Source organism: Cynara cardunculus, assembly GCF_001531365.2.
Source record: "Cynara cardunculus var. scolymus isolate 2C chromosome LG 1, CcrdV1, whole genome shotgun sequence".
NCBI classification, from domain to species: Eukaryota; Viridiplantae; Streptophyta; class Magnoliopsida; order Asterales; family Asteraceae; genus Cynara; species Cynara cardunculus.
In genome coordinates this window covers 12201040-12222878 of record NC_037528.1, presented here as the reverse complement: position 1 = coordinate 12222878, position 21839 = coordinate 12201040, and the positions used below count along the sequence as shown (strand labels likewise).

Sequence of the window (21839 nt, the reverse complement as noted above, 5' to 3'; positions counted from 1 at the left end):
GGATGAACATCTCATTTTAAAATATAAAAAATCTAAAATATAATTAGAATAATTATCGAGTTCCAACAAAATAAATAATTATTATCTTTATAAAAAATTATATTATTAAACCAAATATAACTTCGTTATTGTACATATATTAAAATATAAAAAAATTGACTGAAAAAATTACACAAAAAATGAGGAATTTCAAATAGTTAATTTGATTCTAATATCGATATATTTTTGTCAAATCTTTATGTATATTCAAACATATATTTTATTTAAAAATAAAAGCATCATCGCTTTCTCAAAATCACATAAAGCCATATTATAACATCGACTGAGATAAAAAATAAAATAAAATATTAAAATCACGATGTATCTCGCTACATTGCACGAGTACGAATCTAGTCTGTTTTAACATAGTTGAAGGTTCTTGTAAATGATGGTCCCTTTTTGTTGTATCTCATGTTCGTATTTCTCAATAAATTTTCACGTTTTGCGATAACGTTGATTAAAATCCGAAACCGACCCTTTCTTTCATTCGCTAAATTTATGCATCAACTATGATTTTGATCGCGTTTAAGTCATCAAACATGAAGTGACCATCGCAATAGAAACGCGAGAAAGCAATCAATCGAGGGATTTGGCTTCAGCGTTCTGTTCACCAGGTGAATATCTTCTCCTCTCTATTCGTTTATTTCCAGATTCGGTCATCATCTGATCACATTCATATTAGAAACGTTTTACAAATCAGGTATTGATTCAGCAGTGTGTGTTTTCTTTTATAATGTTTGTTGATAGTTAAATTTAACATCTCTAACAATGATTTCAACCTACGTTTTCGTCGTCTTGAAGATGTTTAATCATTTTTGTTTCTTCCGAATTTGTTAGGAATGGTAGCTTAATTTTGTTGATTGTTGACGAACGTTGAAAGGCCTCTGGTTATTAATGGTGTCATTTTGCGGGAAAATACGAGAAGTAATATTGTACGTAGAAAAGGGGCCATAATAACCAGAAGAGCATTTAAACCAAAGCAATACCATTCGGATATTGTTAGGCATTTCGGCAGAGAATATAATGTAGTCATGGCTTATGAGGAAAGGAATGGTGATGAACGATGTGATTCCTCTCTGTTCTTCTTCTCCTCTGTATTTTTCTGCCACTATAGATGCTTACTTGATTATTGGAAAGACTGATTTGCAACATAATAGCACAGTATCAAATAGACCCATTCCTAGCTAGTATCACCTGAATTATCTCCTAGGCATTATAGACAGAAGCTTTATCAAGACTCATAAAATATTTTATTACATCAAAAGTGGGTCTAACTAATGCAGCAGATTAAACCCACTAGGTTACACTCGGGTGAAAAAGGATTGCACACTGAAAACACTGTAATTTTATCAATACAACAGAAAAGTGACAACATACATGTGCCACTGTTTATTCACTTACTAATAGTAACCAGCGCCAGAGGCTGCCAGATTGGTAGATGTGCATCGATGTTGCTAGCTTAATATGGGTTCAAGAAGACCAGTTTGGTCATGGCAACAAAGGAAAGCAATGTATTTTTCCATGGAGCGATGGCACTCAGGGCAACTCATGCCTTCTGGGATTCTACCTGCTGTGATGGGAAACTCGAAGCGGCAGCAATTATTAGCTGCACCGTGAAGCTTGTCATGGTGGTCTGTAAATGCCGCATCGAACCCCCTTGTGGGGATGTTATCCTTCCAAAGGTCAAAGTCAGCAGGGGTTTGCAACATGGTGGATCCATGTCCATTGGTCAGAATCTGTGATCCTCTACAAAACAAAGCCCATGATCCATCCTTGTCATAGCTCAGTAGTTTCTTGATCTGTAGCATTATGAGGTCTTGATCATCAGCCCTCCTGAGTTGGATCTTAGAGAACAACATGCTCTCTATCCGTGTCCAGAAGAACCAGATCAGGGTGGTATCTTGCCAGCAGTAACTAAGCTTCTCCTGGTTGATGGTGGCTATTGCCCTACGGACATTTTCTTTTTTCTTGCTTTTCCCAACATAAGCCATCTCTAATGGGATGCGTGCAGCAGTTGCCATGGCCCGAGCCGTGTTCGTGAATTTGCGAATCCACTCAATGTCATCCCCTCCATACAAGCAGATGTATTTGTCGTCTCTTATCTAAAACATGAAGCACACACACTCAATTCAGGGGTCTGTAGCATTATGGTAGAACACATATATAGTCTGTATCATGGTGATGCGGATAGTAGTCATATGAAGAGAAGGTAAATGGTGAACTTACCCAGTTCAGTATGGTTGGGTCCATTCCACTGACTAGCAACTCTAGCCTCCAAGTTTCTTCCCTCCACAATGCTTCCTCTCTGGCGCTGGTGAAAGAGAAGGCATTGCTTCCCCAAATCCACATCATGTGGATGGCATTAGGGCTCAACTCCCTTCCCTGTGGATCCAGCACCACAAGGATGGGCTTGCTCCTAAAGTGCCACCTATCTCCAATGGATCTTTTCACCGCCCTGTCGATGATGGAAGGGTGGTACACTGAGTACCATGGCATACTGTTCCTCATCTCCTCGAATTTTCTGTCCATTGCTTCGGTGTACTCTACAGATGGGTCCACAATAGGCATCCACACCACCTCATACAAAGCATCCATCCTAGTCCCTTGAATGCGGGACTCGCTGTAAATTTGCTCTAGAATCGAAAGCTCATCGGGGGACATGTCTAGCCCTGATATCAGCAACAATACATTCCTTTTCCTCAGAACCTCTAGCTTGACCTATTGAAGTAAGTTTAGCCGGATGTTAATTAAAAATTCCAATTGAAGACAATATATGTAAATATGAATTGTTGCTCAAACCCTTTGCTTAGTGGAGCCATCAAAAAGTGGCAATATGTCATCCCTTGGACTAATTAAGATCTTGAGGATTTTCATGTTGTCGATATGGATTGTATCGAATAACTGATTGAATGAGTTCCTGAAATCCATCTCCTTCCTGTCTCCTACATCAATCAAACAGGTAGACAGCCATCTCTATTAATTTATAATCACAGAAGTATGGTTTAATTGTTTGTATAAAGAGTCAATAACATACCTACAACACGATGACAATTTTCCAGTTGTTTCTTCAGAAACTCAAGTATGTGGTTGATCTTCAGGATTAAGGTGGATAGTTCCCATGACTGCAACTCTGTGGATGATATCCCGTACCTGAAGTCATTAAACCTTGCTAATCACCATCTTTTTTAGCCAAAATAGACTCTTTTTTTCGTATTAGTTGAATTTAGACGGTATTAAAGTTCTATTTACTCGTGTCCCATGCTGGTGAGGCTTGTAATCTGTGCAGCACAAGCGATGATCCCTCTGATGTTCCAGTAAACAGCAGTAGGAATGGTATTCATTGCTGAGGCCATGGCTGGTACATCAGAACTAATGTACATAGATGGGAGATCCTTGAAATGGATGATGCACTGGGTTAGTTCGAGGACAGAGCGGATGAGTTTGTTGAGGATGTCGAACCGAGGTTTCAATGGGGCTGAATGTTCCATGATCATTGGTACTTGCCTAAGAATTGCCATTGATCTTGCGAGTTGGTTTGATGAGTAAATTTGAGCTAGAAGCCAAAATTCCCCATAGTTCAGAGCAAAAGCTGAGAGGGTCAATACCAACTTCGCGTCCCAGTGGAAGTTCCCCACAGTGTGAAATAGTGCAAGGGCTGTTGTGTGTCCATCCCCACCACTCAAGCACTTGAACGACATCTAAAATATTTATCAAACAAGATCTTCTTATAATCACATTTCGATCTGTAAAGAAGATGAGAATATTAATATAGGCATAGTTTTGAGATAGAACCTCGCAAGCAAGTTTGTCAATTATATGTGACAATGAATTAAGCATCATAACGGCATTGGTTTGATGGGGTTTGTTCTCCAGTTTGGTAACATCTGTATGTTCAACCTACAGAGAATACAAGAACCACATATCATTAACACAGCAATAGAAGTCTTCTTAAGTGGTCCACTAGCCCTTAATGCCCTTATGTAAGTTAACAGTAAAGCGTAGTTAAAAAGTGGACTTGATGCATTAAAAAAATGATAATACCATTGAAGTTGAATCAGCATGGATGGTGGCATATTTGAGGATATCCTCCACAATATGGAGAAGAGGTTTGACATCAACATCGGTGCCATCAGGGAGATGGGTATCAAACACTTGCTTCATGATCACATTGTCATCCGATGCACTGAAGATGGAGTTTCTGTCACCTCTGTTTAGCTGCTGCACCGTTTGATTGTGTACAGGACTGGTCATCTGATGGTGCATCGGGGTATGCAACGGGTTCATCATAGAATTCAGCATCGGGTTGTTTTTGGGACCCATCAGCTGCTGCATTGGGTTACCTGCCATACCCAGCTGCTGCATTGGGTTACCTGCCATACCCAGCTGCTGCTGCATTGGGTTACCTGTCATGCCCAGCTGCTGCTGCATTGGGTTACCTGCCAAGCCCAGCAGCTGCTGAGACACTGGGTTAGTCATAGGACCCATAAGGTGCTGCTGTTGGTGTGGCAGTTGCTGCATTGGATTTATGGCTGAATTGGTCCCTGTTAAAGGATTGGTGCTTGTTAAGGGGTTGGTGCCTGTTAAGAGCCTTTTATCGGGGTTAGATGATGATAAGGCCTTGTTGTTGGTGTAATTGGCCAGTGATTGGTCCATTTTTGATGCAAGAAGGGTGAAGCTTTTGGATTATGAATAAACTAGTTTGGTTGTGCTCTTCCTGATGGGTCACCTGGTTGCCTATAAATACATATTACAAACAGAATAAAGTGGTTTTCCAGCTAGCTGAATCAACTTCCTTGCTTCCATTGGAGTCAAGAAAACTTGATGTTAATTTGAAGATTTGTCTCTTTTGTGGTCTCTACTCTATTTGTTAACAGAACCCCCATCATCTTTTCACTTTCATCATTTGGAGTCCAAGAATCGACTGTAATGGCGTGTTTCATGCAGCTCTTTGGTTGTTGTATCTTGTGCATATGCATATGTACTCTTTTAGAAAGGTGTCACCCTGCCTTAGTTTCATTGTGTAACGTAATGCAGGTATATAGGTTGTAGTTGAAGTTTTGATTTAATATTCTATTAGTAGTAACTAACTTTCTATGAATCTACAGGATTGGAAACTGAATGCAAAGCTACATAGATCTGAAAGCAAGCAAGCAACCGACCAATGTCTACATAAGATTCCTTGCTAACTCTTTTTATTTTGGAATATATTTATTCTTAACTATAGAAACGGTAAAGCAAGCAGGCAAGCACAGGGAAAAGGAAAAGTGGCTTCTTTTTCTAGATTGCTTGCCGTTCATTAATTAAGATTTTGATGCTTTGACCCAAAAAGAACTTCAAAAGCACACATATTTCTTCGTATTTGCTTTGTTGTTCATATTTTAATGAGTTGATTAAGAATAGTCCTATAGGAAGAATGCACTTGCAGATGGTATAAGGTACTTGTATATGCATTCTAATCCCCTTTTTTACTCCCCCAAATCAATTATAATAAGGTTATACCCATGAAATTAAAATCAAACGTGGATTGGAATATCGGATATGATCATATTCATATGTGTTATTGTTTGTATGGAATGCGGATACAAACTGTACCCATTTTTAGAGTAAAATACATTTGTGGACTGTCGTCCTTGAGGTTTGTTATAAAATATGGATATCATTCTTGTGGTTCATTTCTTACAATGGCGGTCCCTATGTTATGTAGAAATAGATTGATAGGTTGGGTTTTAGTTGTAAATCTATGATTTGGTCATTTCCGGCAACCCATTGTGTGGGTCTTTGCTTTTTACTCTTCCAATGTGTTTTTCCGATCAAATACACAGTGAGGGACTAAATCCATAAGAATTTGCAAACCGTAGAGGACCGTCAATGTAATAAATGGACCAGAGACGGACGATACAGGGACCACAAATGTAGTTTACTCCTATTTTTTATTGTATTTGTATATTCAACAGTGCATTCATTGTATTTGTACATTCAACACTGCATTTAGTTGTTATATTTGGTAAGAACTAGTAACGATCAAAGAATCAATATTATTAAATAACAAAACATAATGTGTAATGAACTATTGTTTGATTATCAAAAAGTTTTATTCTATTTAATAATAATCGAATATAAACGATTATTTTTAATCATTGGATATTATTAATAATGTATTAACATATTATTATTTTTAATTAATCTAGATATCGAACCAGCTATACTAGCCGACTAATCCCAGTACGACCACGTGCTTTGAAGGTAGCCTGAAATCACCGCATTTTGACATAAGGAGATTTTTATTCCTACTTGGATTCAAACCTAGATCTCCGGACACTTTTGACATTTAGAGCTCAAGCTCAAATCAAAATAGATATACATATTATTAGTCACATATTAATATTGACAAGCAAATAGATATACATATCACTTTGGTTAGATTCAAATTCACACAAGTATACAGATTTCTCATACTCATTGCAGCCCTAGTTTGCCAGTTTTTGGTAATAGATGGGTTCGGACATTTATCTTCCATGGCAACATGTATCACCAAATTATATCCTCTTTCAATTGATAGGATTAATGGTGATTTCTTATCATCATTTTTGTCCACGTACTTTTGAACTTCAGAATGGCCAAGAACCCTAACTGAAAATCTGTATACTGATATTTATATATTATAAAAGTGTAAAATCCTATTTTAAAGCTTCCAGTAACCCGTTAAACTTCTTAATAAATTTGGATTTTACACTTTATAGTTTTCCCAGCCAGCCCACTTGAGTCAAGACCATCATGAATCATGATTTCAGACTTCTTCCCACTGCCAACTTAAAACAAACCAAACCCGACCTGCCTCGAGCCAGGTTAGGCTGGTGCTTGTGCCTTTTTATTTTGTGGAAGTGCCATATGTATGGCCCATATCATCGCTAGAAGTCTGGAACAAGATAACATCTTATTGACCGACATCAACTCTAATTAACGTCAAAGGAATGATTCAAAAATGAAAAAGAAGAAGCGGCTCCTCTGCAACCTTCACCCTACTTGCCCTCTCATTCAAGTTCAAAAGAAGCTACGCTTCGGACGTTCCTCAGCAATGTTAACCCTAATTTCCCTCCCATCCAAACTCTGCATCACATAAAGAAATCACCAAAAATTCCAATAAGAATAACTTATATAAACATTCACATGGGGTTGACAGTAGTAGTAGTTTGCATGTACCTGTCCATCAAGAGCAGCAATGGCATCATTCATTTCTGTCTCACTTGCCATTGTTACAAAACCAAACCCACGTGAACGTCCAGTTTCACGATCATAGATGACCCTTGCATCCACCACTTTTCCGTGTTCATTGAACACCTGCTCCAGGCGATCATTATCCACTTGCCATGCCAGGTTACCCACGTATATCTTGAAGGAAGTCCCTACTACTCGTCTTTCTGGTTGTGAACCTCTTGGTGCAGCTTTATTTACAGTAAGAAGCCTTCCACTTAAATCCTGTTTAAAACATTCTTCACATTATGTTTTATCTACAGATAACATTATCCCAACAGATAAACGTAGTTATACCCCATCAACCATACCATTTCTAACTAAGCATTTGATGGTGAACCAAATAGTTAACACTGGAATCACATACACACATACAATGGAGGATATGGAGCCTGATTTGATTTGGATGTCCGTCCACAAATTGGGTTAATTTAGGCAGTTATTTCCTGTTTATCGTCAGTTATTTAGAAAGTCCACCTTTTTTCTTCTTCTTAATTATTTGTATTTTGAATCAGAACAACGATTACATGCAACAAAAACCTAACGCCACCTTAACCGTCATGCTGAAAGGTAAATATAGTTGTTCTCTTTATGTTTTTGCTACAACTGAGATTGTGTGTGTGAGAGAATATGTGGAACACAATTACATTACTCTCTAAAGTAGCCTTCGAGTGAGAAGAAATGGTCCAAGTTTAGCCGATATGGACTCCAACACGCTGCAGATTGTCCAGGGTGTCAAGAGGGTGCTAGATGGGCACAGTCCGAGTCCCAGAGTGACAGATATACCATGTGGGAATATATGGAACTCGTTTGATTTCGGACATATATCATAGAGAAATGGTTAAGTCTAGTCAATGTTGGACCCCAGGTGGTTACGGATTGCGCACAGTAAACAATAGGAAGAAAGTAATTAAGAGCAAGAAAAAGAGAAACTTTACATGGCCGTTGAACTTGTCCACAGCTTTCTCAGCTTCTTCCACTGTGCTCATCGTCACAAACCCAAACCCTCTACTCTGTTCAGTATCCCTATTGTATATCACCTACCAAAAACACATGAAATCCACCACGGTAAACCCATATACACAATCAAGAAAATCATGAAAACTGAGAAAAGAAAGTCAATCTTAATAATACCTCAGCAATCTCTACAACTCCAGCAGAACTGAAGAGGTTAGCCAAATTCTCACTGTCATAATCATAAGGTAAATTACCCACAAAAATCTTAGCATCCTCAGGTGGCTCTGAATACGATTCCTCCTCCTCTACTTCTTCTTCTTCTCCTCCTCCTTCCACTTCGTTAATGGCATCTACAGCTTCATCTTCCTCCTCCACTGGTTCAGTTTCTTGTGTCACTTGTTGTGACCAATCTGAGGTCTGAGCAACAAATTGGAGTAATTTGGGTGGTGAAACCTTGGATTTTTGAGAAACCCATGATGAAAATTGAGAGAAATTTAGGGTTTTGAAGGGTTTAGAAGGTAGGGGAAAGATTGTGGTGGATATGGTAGTGCATTTAGGGCTTAGTAATTGGAATGGCAGAATTGTTGTAGCACAAGTCATAACCAGAAGGTGGGAGGAGATGGAGATGGAGATGGAGATGGAGAAAGATAAGAAGTGGGAGATGCAAGACGAGAAGACAAGGTGGATTTTTATTTTGGGTAAGGGGAGTTTTTGTGAAGTGTCAAATCTTATATAACAAATCCACCACATTTGGTCCCTCAACTTCTATTTATTCGTCTTAAAACCCATGAGGCTACATCTTTTTTGCAAACTTGGTAAACATCAAAGCTGAAATCCAACCGGAGGTCTTTGGGTTAATAGTACTAAATAAGACTCTATAATCCTTTAAGTTGTGTGCTTTAGTTTTTTTAAGAAATGAGTATAAGACGTGCTTATAAGAAAAAAAAAACATCTAAATGAAGCCACACATGAGTTGAATGGATTGGAATTATAACACATTCAACTTCTTTTGACCTAAACAACTGTAACATATTTTAAACTCAAATGTTTTATGGAATTATATGTAAAAAGAGCGGTATAACATTTATTACCGGTAAGGATGAACCGATTTTTTTTTTCAAACGAGTGCACTATTTGATTATAAAAAACAAATATAAGAGAAAAAAATTCAAACGGTGACATCAGTTGACTAAGAAAATGACACTAACAGAATTCGAACTCGCATATGGAACCAACGCCTTGAAACCAACCAAGTCTCAAAACCATGGCCCAAACAAAACGTCGGTCCAGTAAGGGCCCAAAAGAATTGATATATTCCATTATTAGATGCCCACGTCTTGAAACCACTAGGTCAAGGAGTTCTAATTCAAAATAGTCCTATATAAATTTCTCTCTTATGTTATCTTAAGGGGCTGTTTGGCAGTTGCTGAATGGTTTGGTGCAGAATGGTTAAGTGGTCAGAATGGTTAAAAGGACCAGAATGGTTAAGTACTGAATGAAATAATGTTGTTAGGTAATTGTTCTCTGAATGACAGTAAATTACCATTTTAACCTTCATTCATATTAGGGATGCCACTTCAACCTTAAACACTTGTATGACCTAAATTAACAACAAATAGAGCATAAGACTCAAAACTCAATTTCTGATATTTACACAATTCTTCAAATCGAATGTCTGATAAAGATTCTAGAACAGATTCTGTGAGCGATTTATCACAGTGAATGAAGAACAAAATTGATTACTAGAATAGATTCTGTGAGCGATTTATCACAGTGAATGAAGAACAAAATCGATTACWMSAACAGATTCTGTGAGCRATTTATCACAGTGAATGAARAACAAAATCRATTACACCCACATACCATCGATTCTTGAGCGATGAAGCTTGAATCAAACACAGATGAGCGACTTAGAAAGAGCCTTGTTGAGCGATGAAGACAAAATCGTACAGGGTGTTGAGCGATTTAGAAAGAAATCGCCTGTGCCTTTGTCCAATCGACTGGAAGAGAGGGGTTGGGAAGAAGGCGACACAGCAGCAACTCGGGAGAGGCAGCAACTCATGGGAGGAGGCGAGATCGACTGGAAGGAGGAAGGAGGGTGGGAGGCATGGGAGGAGACGAGATCGATTGGAAGGAGGAAGGAGGCGTGGGAGCAGCGGGCTGTTGAGGAGAGGGCAAAAATGGAAGAAGACCCCTCTGAATCGTTGAGGGGAGCCCTAGCCCCTAAATGGTTAAGAGCCTTTTGTAACCATTAAGAGATTCTTTTTTTGTTGCCAAACAACCCTTGCCTCTTACTGATTAAGAGGTTGGCTCTTAATGTCACCATTAAGAGCCAAACAAACAGCCCCTAAGTGTAATTATGTTATACACCAGCCTCAGTCTTGGTCATATATAACATAAATACTAGGTTGGCTCTTAATGTCACCATTAAGGGAACTCTACCTTTAGATGCATATTATGATAAGATATAACATAAATACTAGGTTACATAAATGAATTTGAGATTAAAAATGATGAAGTATGAAATGCACTTTTCATCTTTCTTCTCACAAGATATTTCGTGTTCACCTACCAAAACAAATTCCACTCCTTGTGTAGTTGTGTGATGTGATACTTGAATTGTTTGGGAAAGAAAAAGATAAAAAGTACATCTTCTTTCTTTTTTAGGTGAAACAATTATACAGAAAATAACAAGTTATGAATGAAGATCCTTATTTGGATCACTCTCAAAAGAAACCCTACTACATAGCTCGCTAACAGAACAACTAGAAATGGCCATCTTCCTTCCATCCTACCCACTTCTTCCTTGATATTTGATTGACGATGATTTCAATGGTGTAGGAGTGACCTGTATGAACATATAGTTACCAGCAAACAGATCTCCCAAATGTGACTGACTTTCCTTAAGTCGCCTCAAAACCTTGGATAACGACGCCATAACCACTCGAGCTTTTCGCCTCATGAACTTCCTCAAGCTCGGGATCTTCATCTTCAGTTTCTTCCTGATGTGCACCTTCTTCAACCTCAACGACCATCGGAATCGGATTCTCGCCTTTATCTGATTGATCTCCCTCTCGATTTCCTTCTCGTAATCCTTTTCCTTTTCCTTTTCGTTGTCATCACCACCGCCTTCGTTTCTCAGCCTCTGGTAGGAAATTCCGGTGCAGGCCATGTTGATTCCTTTTCCTTCCGATGGATTTGTTAGTGGTGATAACATATAGAGAGTGAGAGAAGGAATACGTGTTGGCTCCATCCACGTCTTTGTTGATGTGGATGGTGGGGCTGGGTGGTTTATGAAGCTGTCAGCCGTTGGTGAGCACAGCATTCAATGCTGCAATGGTGGAAGATGAGCAAAACACCAAGACTGAATTACAAATATTGTCCTATATCAAAATTATGAATTCATACCTCTTGTTTTATGTTCATAATTTATTGGAGTCGGTATCCAAAATTCTCCAAAAAAAAAATATTATAAAATATTAAAAGAATACTCGTGCAATGCAACAACACACATCTCGATTTTAATGTTATATTTTATTATTTATCGTCGTCGATGTTATAATACGATTTTATGTGTTTTTAAGAAAACAATAATTATTTTATTTTGAATAAAATATAAATTTGAAGAAAAATATATATCAATGCTAATATCAAATCAACTATTTAAAAGTTCTCATTTCTTATGTAATTTTTTTAATTTATTTTTTTATTATAATTAAATTTAAGTTTAATAACGAAATAATTTATTTTTGTTTTAATAATATATCATTTTATAAAGATAATAATTAAGTATTCTCTTAGAATTCAATGATTATCCTAATATATTTTAGATTTTTTATATTTAAAATGAGATGTTTATTCTTTGAGTATGTTTATCTACAGTTAGTTACACGAATTCAGATATGAAACTTTAATAAGTTGTAGTTACACACAATCTATTTGCATTCTTGAGTTTTAAGTAATATGCATTAATAAACAACATTTTACGTATAAAAAATGATTTTTAAGAGTTTTTTTTATCAAATGTTTTATAATATAATATAGATATCAAATATAAAAATATTTAAAATAAAATCACAATTCAATTTTATATAGTTTTTTTATTTTAAAATTTTACATTATTAAAATAATTTTATATGTTTTTTTTTTAAATTTAATTTCAAGTTTTCTTATTGGTGGAATTAAAATAAGTTAAGTAACTTACAAATTTCATCCTTTTGGTTATTGAAAATTATGGATTTGGTCCTCCAAATGAAATAATTACATGTATAATCATCATGATTTCTTTTTTTATTATAGATTGAGTCCCTTGTCCTAACTCTATAATAACTGTTGTTCCGTTAAGTCAAGGGTAATATCATCTTTTTATAATTTTTTTTTAGAATCACACTTTTTATATTTAGTATTATATATATACATCGTCCCTGTTATCCAACGTCCGATCTCTAAGTGTTGCAACCGGGTTTCCGTTCATCATATACTTTGGAAAACGTTTTTCACTTGAACAAGATGTTTGAAGATCAACCCTATAGTTTAGACACAGATAATACTAGGATTAAGAGAGCCATAGAAATCATGCATATAGGAGTTTGGTCCGTGTAGTTATATCAAATTTTGAGAAAGTCTCTAAAGCAAGTGATCCGATCCATAATAAAAATAAAATTGTCAGTACCCAGTCCATGAAAAAAAATCAGAGGGACCCAATCAGTATCTATATATACCTTAAGGACTATATTTGTAATTTACTCAAACACTAATAATGTTATTTTTAGTTCCTCCCCGGAAGTAAGTTTGTTTTGATTCAGGCCCCAAAATCTAATTAAAGCACGGCAAAATATTAAGATGGTCTTTCATTTTCTTTCTGCAAGTTCGCTTGGGATGTGTTATACTCGCATTTATAACTCATGTTTTAGGCAATATATATATATATATATATATATATATATATATATAAAGAGAGAGAGGGGGGAGGTTGGATTCACGTGAAATCATACTGTTTTCGTTAGATCAATTTTTTACATTTGAAACTTTATAACAAAACACGGTGAAAGTAAAAAAAAGGCGAATCTTAACAGCAAAAACACTATGAAGGTCACCTTCTTCGTAATGTTTTGTTGTGAAGTTCAAGTGTAAAAAAGTTGTATCACGGATCTCACGAAAACATGTTGATCTCACGTAATCCCAAGTATATATATATATATATATATATATATATCACTTTTCTAAACAACATATTCTTTAAAAATATTAATATGTAATAAATATATTTAGTGAAACAACAATTAACATTTCACATTTTATCTTTACTTGGACTCGTCCATTATGTTGAAATCACGTTCCTAAGCTGTTAACATGGAACGAAAAAGGGTTTTACGCTTACTTTGGTACGCTCTCATCAATTCAATTACCTTACCGAACATAAAAAAAAAACCAAGAATTTTACTCAGTAAAAGGGAAACAAAGATCAAGAATCTTATCTAGTAAATGTAAGTGATGACTCTTACTCAGTAAAAATTTACCAGGTTATAAACACTTACTATTAATCCATTTGGATTGACCAGACAATGTTACCCCATAAGTTACGTGAGTGGTGGTTCTTATTGATAAGCGTTTATCCAGTAAATGCTTACCCGTACGTCTCGTTAGACAAGGTTTTATCAAGAGAAAAGAAAACTCCTTTCAAAACTCAATATGTATGGACTATAAAGATTGTCGTATTTATTGGGAAAAAATTGATTACCGGCAACTCCAACCGACCCTACACGGCAAAATAGAACATGTCTCTAAAAGTACCAATGAGGGGATATTTTTAGCTCACTCGACGGCTAGTAAAGGTGAGAGGCGTGATTGAACCCATAACCTATTTTGTATTTGGACGAAATCGTCATGCCCAAGACAAGATTGTCGTATTTATATTAAACAAAACAAGAATTAGGCATCAAAAGTGTAAGAGTTTGTTCCACATGGATAGAAAGGAGAGCGAGGGCTTCATGAGACAACTTGTCTAATTCTATTATGTCCAGTTTTAGTCGTACCAAACATCAGACAAACACTTGTTTTGTACGATCCCATCCGTCCAGTCTAGTCCGATCATGTCCTGTCCGGTCAATTGTATGTACCAAACGCTACCTTAAAATAACATTTTGCATTGCAACAGAAAAATGCCAAATATATCCCACATTGGAAGAAGGAATGTCTTGCATTCCAAAAGAAACATCATTTTGAATATACATTAATATGTACATTCTACAAACTGAAGATACTCTTTTCATTTACAAATCCAAAATGCCAAAAATTAAAGGATTACATAAATAAAAGAACATCACACACATTCAACTCGTAACAATTTCAGCCAAAGTACATTGGATAAAAGAAACCAACCTTAGTAGAGCTTTATTCTAGTTTCGATTTTACTCCGACAGATCGGGCACAACTTAAGCGTTTGTCCACACTCGTAACACGTCTGCAAAATAGCATACAATATTATTATAGAAGTCATACGACACAAATGGAGATTCAACGGAGTTGATGAACATTAAAAAAGCATACCTGATGTCCACAGCCAAAAGCCATATCCTTTGGGTTAGTAAGGCAAATGGGGCATAGCTGTAAGGTACACAGAACCAATTAACATACTGACGAAATGTATGCAAGTAACAACCAAACATACATCATAAATATTCTAAAGTAAACTGTACATATGAAAATCAGAAAGAACCAAATTCCGAACAATATGTTGAATAAGTTGTGGAAATACCTGATTTTCGTAGGTAGAATTTGGAACGGGTGGGGCTGTGCGCTCTAGATTAGTTGGAGCATAATAAGGAGTAGCAGTAACGGGACTGCTTTGGTCAAAATAAGATTGCGGGTCCTGAAAACCAGCTGAATGTGATGGTTTTGAGCTACTAAAAGAAGGTGCAATATGAACCGGGGGAGGCAGGGCGACCCTCCGGGGAGAAATTCCTTTGCGACTACTGTTAATTCAAAACCAAAAGATATGAATAAAAAACCAATCAAGGCCAGGTTGAGCTTATGTGACCATAAATGAAATATATAGCCAGTCCATTACCCGAGTATACTCAGTTCAATTGTTGCTTTATATTGAATAGGAATTTCCATCAATGCTGCAAGAGCAAATTCTGTCTCCTTTCGGATGTGAGGCACATTCTTGGTCATGATTTCAGTGAAATTCACGAACTTACAAAAAAAGAGAGAGGGGAATCACATGAGAACAGATGTTTATAGCGAGAAGTATGTCGCAAATGATTGAGATAGTTGCTTGACACCAATGGAGATAATAATGAAACTAGCATTGTTGTTTACCTGGAAATTGTCAAAGCTGCGAGAAGGGATGTTATCATCAAATTCCTTCATTGTGTCCCAAGGCCCATCACCGACCCCAACTAATACAATAGAGAGTGGAAGCTTGCTGTAAAAAAGAAAATTCCACGTCAGTTTGAGACCGTAAAACATCTTTATATACTATGATAGATTGCAACAATCACCTTGCTTCGACAATGGCATCTACAGTTTTCTGTTCTTGTGGACTCAATCGACCACGTTCAGTATCCACACTTCTTGTTACCTACATAAATTAGCAAAAAATTGGAATTCGTACACAAGGTATAAGTTATTTAAGCATGTTTCCTTTATTAGTATTTTTATAGAAAGATGGCCGGTTAAAGGAAAATTAAAAATGGTTTTCAGCTACAACAATCTATCCAACTAAGAAACGTGGAAATCAAGAGTTAACCACAGATGTGAATCAATAAATCAAGAGGAACATTGTACAGTCAAACCAAACAACAAAAGAAGCAAATTTCATCTTATAGAAGCAAAACCTAATTTGATTAAGTTGGTGGATAGTAATTGCTAGCAATAATGGATTTTTTTTACTGGAATTGCATCATGGGAAAGACAAAGGATCTTTTACTGGAAAAGTGAAGTTTAGATTCATGGTATTATGCGCATCATTCATGTATGACTAGGATCAATTCTGTCAAACCTAATTGTTAGGACAAAGCATGAATGCAAGACACAGCAAGTTTGTCCGATAAGAAACAGGTCAAACACAGACCACATTTACCATGATTGCATTTCTGCATCTAAAGAAATTTCTTCTTGTGAAAGATTCACTTTCATAGAATCATGTCATCTCCCATATAATTAAAAGAATGTGGTCATGCATGCCAGTAGCCATTCAACAAGTACAAGTGCAAAGATATGTTCAGCGGTAAGAGGTTGAAGTTCAGTTTCACCATCTGATTTCTAACCCAAAAGGATTTTGTGACAACCTGTAAATTTTTTTAAGATAAGTACATATACTTCTTTAAGTTAAAACTGAACCACACAAAACAAAACCAGTATATCCCACCCAGAGGTTGAGTCGGGGGTAAGATGTAGGTAGACTTTTCCTCAACCTCAAGGGGTAGAGCAGCTGTTTCTAAAAACATCACCGGCTTGCAAAATAGATTCAAGAATCTTAGCAAGAAGCTAAAATTTAGCCAAAAAAGAATCAGATTTGGAAAGGGATACAAAGAGCCTGCAATGATCTGAAAAATATATACTTCTTTATGTTGATAAATTAATAATGACGAACTCCATTCAACAAAGTAGGCTAATCATGTTCATACAAATCTAATTAAGTTGGGATTGTTACCAGGACTATTAAGGATCGGATGATTGAGTATTCGTGTAAAAAAATTTGGAGCACCAGGATTCGTAAATGGGTACATGTCCGGAGACTGAAAGTCAACCAAACAACTAACAAGGGAAATCTATAATGGGTAAGAAGGCCGTCAACAAATTTTGTCTGCACAAATATGTTGTGCAGTCATTGATTCAGAGCTGGCCACATAAAAGCAAGAATTCTCAGAGTCAAACCAAAATTTCAGGAATCAGGAACAAAGACAACACTGTTGACCACAATAATGTAAAGGCTGCTAGTTGGCCAGCGGCATAGAGCTAAAAAAAGACACAAATGCTCAAAGTCAAATAGGTCAGCTTCTGTGAATGCAAATTTGTCTAGAAAGATGAGGCTGGAAAGGGAATTGATTTGTGTTACAATTGTTGCATCCTTCCCGGTCCTCTCGTACTAGGGAAAGGTCCTCTCAATGCTCTAACACCCACACCGGATATGGACCGAAATGTCTCACGACGTTCTGAACCCAGCTCACATACCGCTTTAATGGGTTATGGATGACATTCATATTTCTTTGCGCAAGGGTATGATCTACGAAGTCATGTATCAGGTTGCAGGAAGGAAGTGGGAACCCTCTCCATCCCATTTTGATGAGATAGTTATTAGTATTAATTCAAGCAACCGCCCTCATCTGAAAACTAAAAGTATAACATATAGAGGGAGTAGGTTGAGTTATTGCAAGTAATCTTAACAGTTTTTCCCATCCAAGCTTTGAATCTAAGTCCAAGCAGCCATCCTTGGCTTAACGTATTTGTCGTATTTGAACTACAATAAGTTCCTGTTCCCTTCCACTTTGAGCTTTATGTTCATTTCACTTCGCCGAACCAATGGAATGGATGTTCATTTATAATTGTTGACTTGATGAACTTTTAAATTGGAGGAGTTGTGATTCAGTAGCCTTCATGATAATATTGACCTAAAAATTCTTTCGGCGTGATAAATATTTGTTTTCATCTCCTATCTTTATTGCATGCACAATGAGAAGATATGATAAAGTATATGATTGGCTGCTTAAATGGTGTCAATGTTGATGATTGATTGACCTGTGTTCACCAACAGAGAACTACCGGTATACCAAGAATCCAAGATGGGCGGGGCCTTTAGAGATGGACAACTAACACGGCGCTCCTACATGGTAAGGTGAAGCCTTTTGAGTCGACAACAAATGGGATTTCAAGTGATTGTGCCCAAGCAAAAGAGAATAGCATCGAGTGGGTTCCGGAAGGACCAATATGATCTCATATAAAAAAGATTGATTTATGTTATGATTGTGTTATTGATAATATTCATACTTCTTTGTGCGTGGGTATGATCTCGGAGCTATGTGTCAACATCGTCATTTTTATGATACATCCTATTTTATTGGCTAATAGGTCGCGTTAATGGTCATCTTTCATATCAATATTGTCCCAACTCTTGCATAAATTGATTCCTGTCATTTGTGGATAATTTCTTGCTGAATGTTGTTACTCACCCTTACATTCTTCACACCCCAGCTTCAAGGAAACATCTATTGAAAGAGAAAAGGGATAGCGTATGCACAACTGAGACATGTTAAGATATCTTATGTATTAGCTACAGGATTGTACTCCTTAAGGATCTGTAACAAGTATTATGAATCTAATGCAATGATGTTATGCTATGCTTCCCAATGTGTAATGGTTGAGGTAACAGGTGTCAGGGGTGAAGGTGTCATAGGATTCATAATTTCATATGGACCAGGAGAAATATTACCTGCCCATCAGCGATGATAACCAACACATGATACTGTCCCCTGCTTTCTTCAACGATGGTCATAGCCTTTTCAATGACAGGAGCAAACGATGTCGGGCCTGTATGCGACATAACACATAAATATTCGCCCCGAAAAGAATATCGAAACAATCATGGAGCACAAAAGAACCACTGCTAAAGTTGAAATAGTAAGCAGGAGCAACCGAACAAAGAAAATGGTAGAGTAAGATTTCAAAACCTGCAAGATTTAGATGGGGTACAATCTCCCTGTACCTACTCAAGACTTCCTCAAATCCATTACAACACCTCTCTTCTGGATAAAAGCTGAAAACATCTTGATCATGTGTGGATGCTGCCATTTACAAAAAGATAAGATATTTCCAACAGATTTATTTTAGCATCATTATAAAGAATATACACTAGCTTACAGAACTATACCATCTCCAAATCCGTAACAGGGAATCAAGTTATCCTCATCAAAAGCTGTCAAAGTTTTCCCAATAATGGATATGGCCTGTTCATATGGATTCAAACCTTCTCCAATATGATGCAGACTTTTTCTGTGGAAGGACCTTGAACCTATTTACCAAAACCATGGTTAGCATGTTTCACCCCAGTAAAGAAATGCAAAAAGTACCAAGGATAATAATTTTACCTGTCCACTCATTGCTCTTTGTGAAGTCAATACCAAGAATGAGGTTAGAGGACTCAAGCCCTGCACGTGCTAGAGCCTCACTCACCTACACAGAAAAATAAATGAATCATTTAAACAATAATGGACTTTCTGAAAGAAAAAAATTACAGGCAAAGGAAGGAAATGGAATAAAAGCACAGATTTCCAAGTGCCCCAGCAGAAGTATAGAAGTATTTCCCACAAAGAGTTTATCACCATGGTATAATATGATTCGGCATGTAAGAATATGTCCAAAAATTCACAACATAAAATGTTTTCCGCTAAAAAGATTGGCATACACACATGATCCTACAATTACTGAAAAAGATGCCATTACCAACATGCTCAGAATTCCATAAGAAATTGTATGTGACGGTACCTGTTCCAATGAATTGTAACTATCAGCAATCGTTGAATATCTCCTGTCAAACTTATTCTGGGGTCTATGGGATGGAGGATAGGCTAGGGCTGGAGCTGGAGCGGGAGCCGGAGTTGCAGTTGGAATTGTTGCCGCAGGTGCAGGATAGTGTTCTTGTGGATATGCTGGATATGCCTCCTGAATGGGGTAATTATGGTCGTCTTGCGGTGGGTGTGAATAAGATGGTTGAGGGTAATTGTCGTACTGATTTCCAGAAAAAGACGAAGCTGGTCGATAGGATGCAGGATTATAACTCGCGTCCTCGTCCCTTGAAGTTTTGGCACCCATCCAATCGAACCAATTATCTACACAGTTGCAATCTAATCTTTTCAAGAACAACCTTCTTAAAGGCAAACGCTGATGGTTGAAACACAAATCAATCAAAACCCCCTGTATGTAGTAAAACTATATCAGAAAACAATTTCGACTTGGTAGAGAAATAACCTGTATAGCAAAGAAAAAACTAATCCCCGATTTAGTGCCCTACGAGATTAACACCAGTGTTTCCAGGAACCGAAGAAGGCGGTTAAAAGAGGAAGCTTCGCCGACGTTAGATGTATCCGCTAAGTAACTTTATCTTTACGTATTTCGTGTAGCAATACAAAACCTTTAAGATTCTAGAAGTAATAAATCAAATCTTATAGAGAAAGCTTGGTTTCCATACGAGTATGTCATCAACACACGGCACGGCACCGGCATGTTAAATGATTTGATATTTTGTTACTACAGTAACAAGAAGAGTAAATTAATGGTCAAAGTAGATGAGCGAAGTTCTGTCATGCAACAACAAAAACAGAGTCGGCGTGAATCTCGCACCGCCGCCTAGACCGGAACGGAGGCGGCGAGGCATAAATTCAACTCAGATTCAAAAATAAATTGATGTAATCAGTCATTAAGCCTAATTAGGATTTAGGACACGATATCAGATGAAGGAATGAATGAATCCAGGGGAATGATTCAAAGAGACAAACCTGATTAGATGTTGTGAAAGCATTATAATACGTGATTCACAGCGGATGTAGATTCAGCATCAATGGAGGATTCCGATTGAAACTTTTAGGATTAGGAAAGTTAAAAGTGTAGACGATTTCTTTGATTAAGATCTTGATCGAATCTTTTTAGTTTTGTTTAGGGATCAGTGGGATATTATTAGTCCAGTTAGGTCATCGGTGGAGCAGACGTGATTAAGAACGACACGTCAGCAAAGAGGAACATGCTTTCTCGTTTACCATAAGCAACAAAAGCATGTGCCAAATGTACATTATGATATTCGATCCTATCCCGGCCTATTTTGTATTTTCTTTTTAAAATTAAAAGTTGTTTGTTTACTTTTTAATAGTTTTATTAAAAGACAGTATCTAAATTGTTAAAATGTTAATCTTATTTGATAAAAAAAATATTGTCTTTTGATGGTTCTAAAATTTTCTGAATGATTTTATATCATTGGTCTTTCTTAACCATTTAACGTTCTAATTTCATAGTAAACAATTACCAAATAATTATATTTCATTTTGCATCATATCATGAGATTCTTTTAACTATTGTGACATTTAACATACTACACCAAAATATTTAGCAACTGTCAAACGACCTCTAAGATTTTCATATTCTTGTTTTTACTTTGTTTTCATTTCCGAGAATAAATCAATAAAAAATCTTTTATTTAATTTAAGAGTATTTTAATTTATTTTTTTGTCTATTAAATATTTTTTTTTTGATGTTTTAGTTTTTTTATTTTAATAAAACTATATATAAAAAGACAATACATGAAAATTTATATTGTTTTGTTACTGTGTATTATAAAATAATTAAATATTTTTCAAAACATTTTATATTTTTCATATTTTTTGTTATTATAATTTTAGTTTTTTATTAGTTTGATTCATGTAAACAAATCATTCAAGTACAAATCGTTAAGTACCCCTTATATGATAGTATTTTAATTTTTTTTCATCATTAGAGAACATAAGATGTTAAAACTATAATTACCAAAAATATATAGAAAGAACTAATTAGGGGCTGTTTGTTTCTCTCTTAATGGTGACATTAAGAGGGAACCTCTTAAT

At 36.4% G+C, this 21839-nt stretch overlaps 3 protein-coding genes and 1 long non-coding RNA gene across 8 annotated transcripts; 1 reads left to right on the top strand and 3 right to left on the bottom strand.

The window, feature by feature from the left end:
• The first annotated feature begins 521 nt into the window (after nt 1-521).
• Nucleotides 522-5186, top strand: LOC112518199. Its single transcript, XR_003069794.1, has 2 exons — nt 522-653; nt 5145-5186. It is a non-coding gene; the product is annotated as an uncharacterized LOC112518199 (long non-coding RNA).
• On the bottom strand, nt 1258-4692 carry LOC112518189 (protein SIEVE ELEMENT OCCLUSION B-like). Its single transcript, XM_025125805.1, has 8 exons — nt 4443-4692; nt 4081-4379; nt 3832-3936; nt 3289-3737; nt 3074-3189; nt 2839-2981; nt 2266-2757; nt 1258-2141 (listed from the first exon to the last, which is right to left on the bottom strand). Exons 1-8 carry the CDS (start codon nt 4690-4692, stop codon nt 1494-1496), a joined length of 2502 nt encoding a protein of 833 aa, XP_024981573.1. The 3' UTR covers nt 1258-1493.
• Nucleotides 5187-6725: 1539 nt separating the features above from the next.
• Nucleotides 6726-8941, bottom strand: LOC112516993 (28 kDa ribonucleoprotein, chloroplastic-like). The gene is made up of 4 exons (XM_025124277.1): nt 8425-8941; nt 8229-8330; nt 7240-7515; nt 6726-7146 (listed from the first exon to the last, which is right to left on the bottom strand). Exons 1-4 carry the CDS (start codon nt 8845-8847, stop codon nt 7081-7083), a joined length of 867 nt encoding a protein of 288 aa, XP_024980045.1. The 5' UTR covers nt 8848-8941; the 3' UTR covers nt 6726-7080.
• A 5486-nt stretch (nt 8942-14427) lies between these two features.
• LOC112501180 (E3 ubiquitin-protein ligase RGLG2-like) lies at nt 14428-20962 on the bottom strand. 5 transcript variants are annotated; one of them, XM_025104868.1, is made up of 12 exons: nt 20745-20962; nt 19735-20163; nt 19338-19422; nt 19121-19261; nt 18921-19034; nt 18683-18780; nt 15753-15832; nt 15571-15676; nt 15317-15444; nt 15005-15221; nt 14797-14853; nt 14428-14710 (listed from the first exon to the last, which is right to left on the bottom strand). In XM_025104868.1, the coding sequence occupies exons 2-12, from the start codon at nt 20059-20061 to the stop codon at nt 14630-14632; spliced, it is 1434 nt and encodes a 477-aa protein (XP_024960636.1). In that variant the 5' UTR covers nt 20062-20163; nt 20745-20962; the 3' UTR covers nt 14428-14629. The 5 variants fall into 5 exon arrangements, with proteins under 5 accessions (XP_024960636.1, XP_024960652.1, XP_024960661.1 ...); XM_025104884.1 differs by lacking the exon at nt 20745-20962 and adding an exon at nt 20218-20429 and having other exon boundaries at nt 19735-20130; XM_025104893.1 differs by lacking the exon at nt 20745-20962 and adding an exon at nt 20218-20429 and having other exon boundaries at nt 19735-20078.
• Between the last annotated feature and the right edge of the window lie 877 nt (nt 20963-21839).

Bases quoted from the DNA above. Each gene is read 5' to 3' on its own strand.
- LOC112518189 (XM_025125805.1), bottom strand. From the start codon at position 4,692: ATGGACCAATCACTGGCCAATTACACCAACAACAAGGCCTTATCATCA. The intron at 2,758-2,838 runs GTTTGAGCAACA...TTACTTCAATAG, and splicing joins ATGGCTCCACTAAGCAAAGG to GTCAAGCTAGAGGTTCTGAG. The intron at 2,142-2,265 runs GTAAGTTCACCA...TTCATGTTTTAG, and splicing joins ACCCAACCATACTGAACTGG to ATAAGAGACGACAAATACAT.
- LOC112516993 (XM_025124277.1), bottom strand. From the start codon at position 8,847: ATGACTTGTGCTACAACAATTCTGCCATTCCAATTACTAAGCCCTAAA. The intron at 8,331-8,424 runs GTATTATTAAGA...TGTTTTTGGTAG, and splicing joins GAGTTGTAGAGATTGCTGAG to GTGATATACAATAGGGATAC. The intron at 7,516-8,228 runs GTAAAGTTTCTC...TGTTTTAAACAG, and splicing joins TGGACAAGTTCAACGGCCAT to GATTTAAGTGGAAGGCTTCT.
- LOC112501180 (XM_025104868.1), bottom strand. From the start codon at position 20,061: ATGGGTGCCAAAACTTCAAGGGACGAGGACGCGAGTTATAATCCTGCA. The intron at 15,833-18,682 runs GTAATATTTCTC...TAATTTATGTAG, and splicing joins TTATCATCGCTGATGGGCAG to GTAACAAGAAGTGTGGATAC. The intron at 14,854-15,004 runs GTATTTCCACAA...TGTACCTTACAG, and splicing joins ATTCTACCTACGAAAATCAG to CTATGCCCCATTTGCCTTAC.